Genomic DNA, 314 nt, shown 5'->3' with positions numbered 1-314 from the left:
GGGGGGGAGAGGAAGAGGAGAGCCATATGGGGGGCTGTCATTGAACCCCCCCCCAACCTCATGTTTTTTTTCTTACCCAACTTTTTCTCTCCCAGTTCAAACTGGGAGCTGCGTCCAGGATGGTTTAACGTACAACGACAAGGATGTGTGGAAACCAGAACCCTGTCAGATCTGCGTCTGCGACAGCGGCAACATCCTCTGCGACGAGGTGATCTGTGAGGACACCTCCGACTGCCCCAACGCCGAGATCCCCTTCGGAGAGTGCTGTCCCATCTGTCCTGACACTGATGGTACCGTGTCCTCTGGCCCTTGTC

The 314-nt window shown here is 56.1% G+C and overlaps 1 protein-coding gene across 1 annotated transcript in view; it reads left to right on the top strand.

Annotated features, from left to right (window-relative positions):
- Positions 1-95: 95 nt before the first annotated feature.
- Positions 96-314, top strand: part of LOC104532698 (collagen alpha-1(I) chain-like) — a gene marked incomplete at both ends in the record, with an annotated part of 553 nt that continues 334 nt past the window's right edge. The window contains one exon of the mRNA XM_010177964.1: positions 96-290. Coding sequence (XP_010176266.1) covers positions 96-290 — 195 coding nt within the window. The remainder of the gene's footprint in view (positions 291-314) is intronic.

This window comes from Antrostomus carolinensis, unplaced genomic scaffold (genome assembly GCF_000700745.2).
Source record: "Antrostomus carolinensis isolate BGI_N321 unplaced genomic scaffold, ASM70074v2 scaffold30971, whole genome shotgun sequence".
Classification (NCBI taxonomy): Eukaryota; Metazoa; Chordata; class Aves; order Caprimulgiformes; family Caprimulgidae; genus Antrostomus; species Antrostomus carolinensis.
This window is presented reverse-complemented; position numbering and strand designations above follow the sequence as displayed.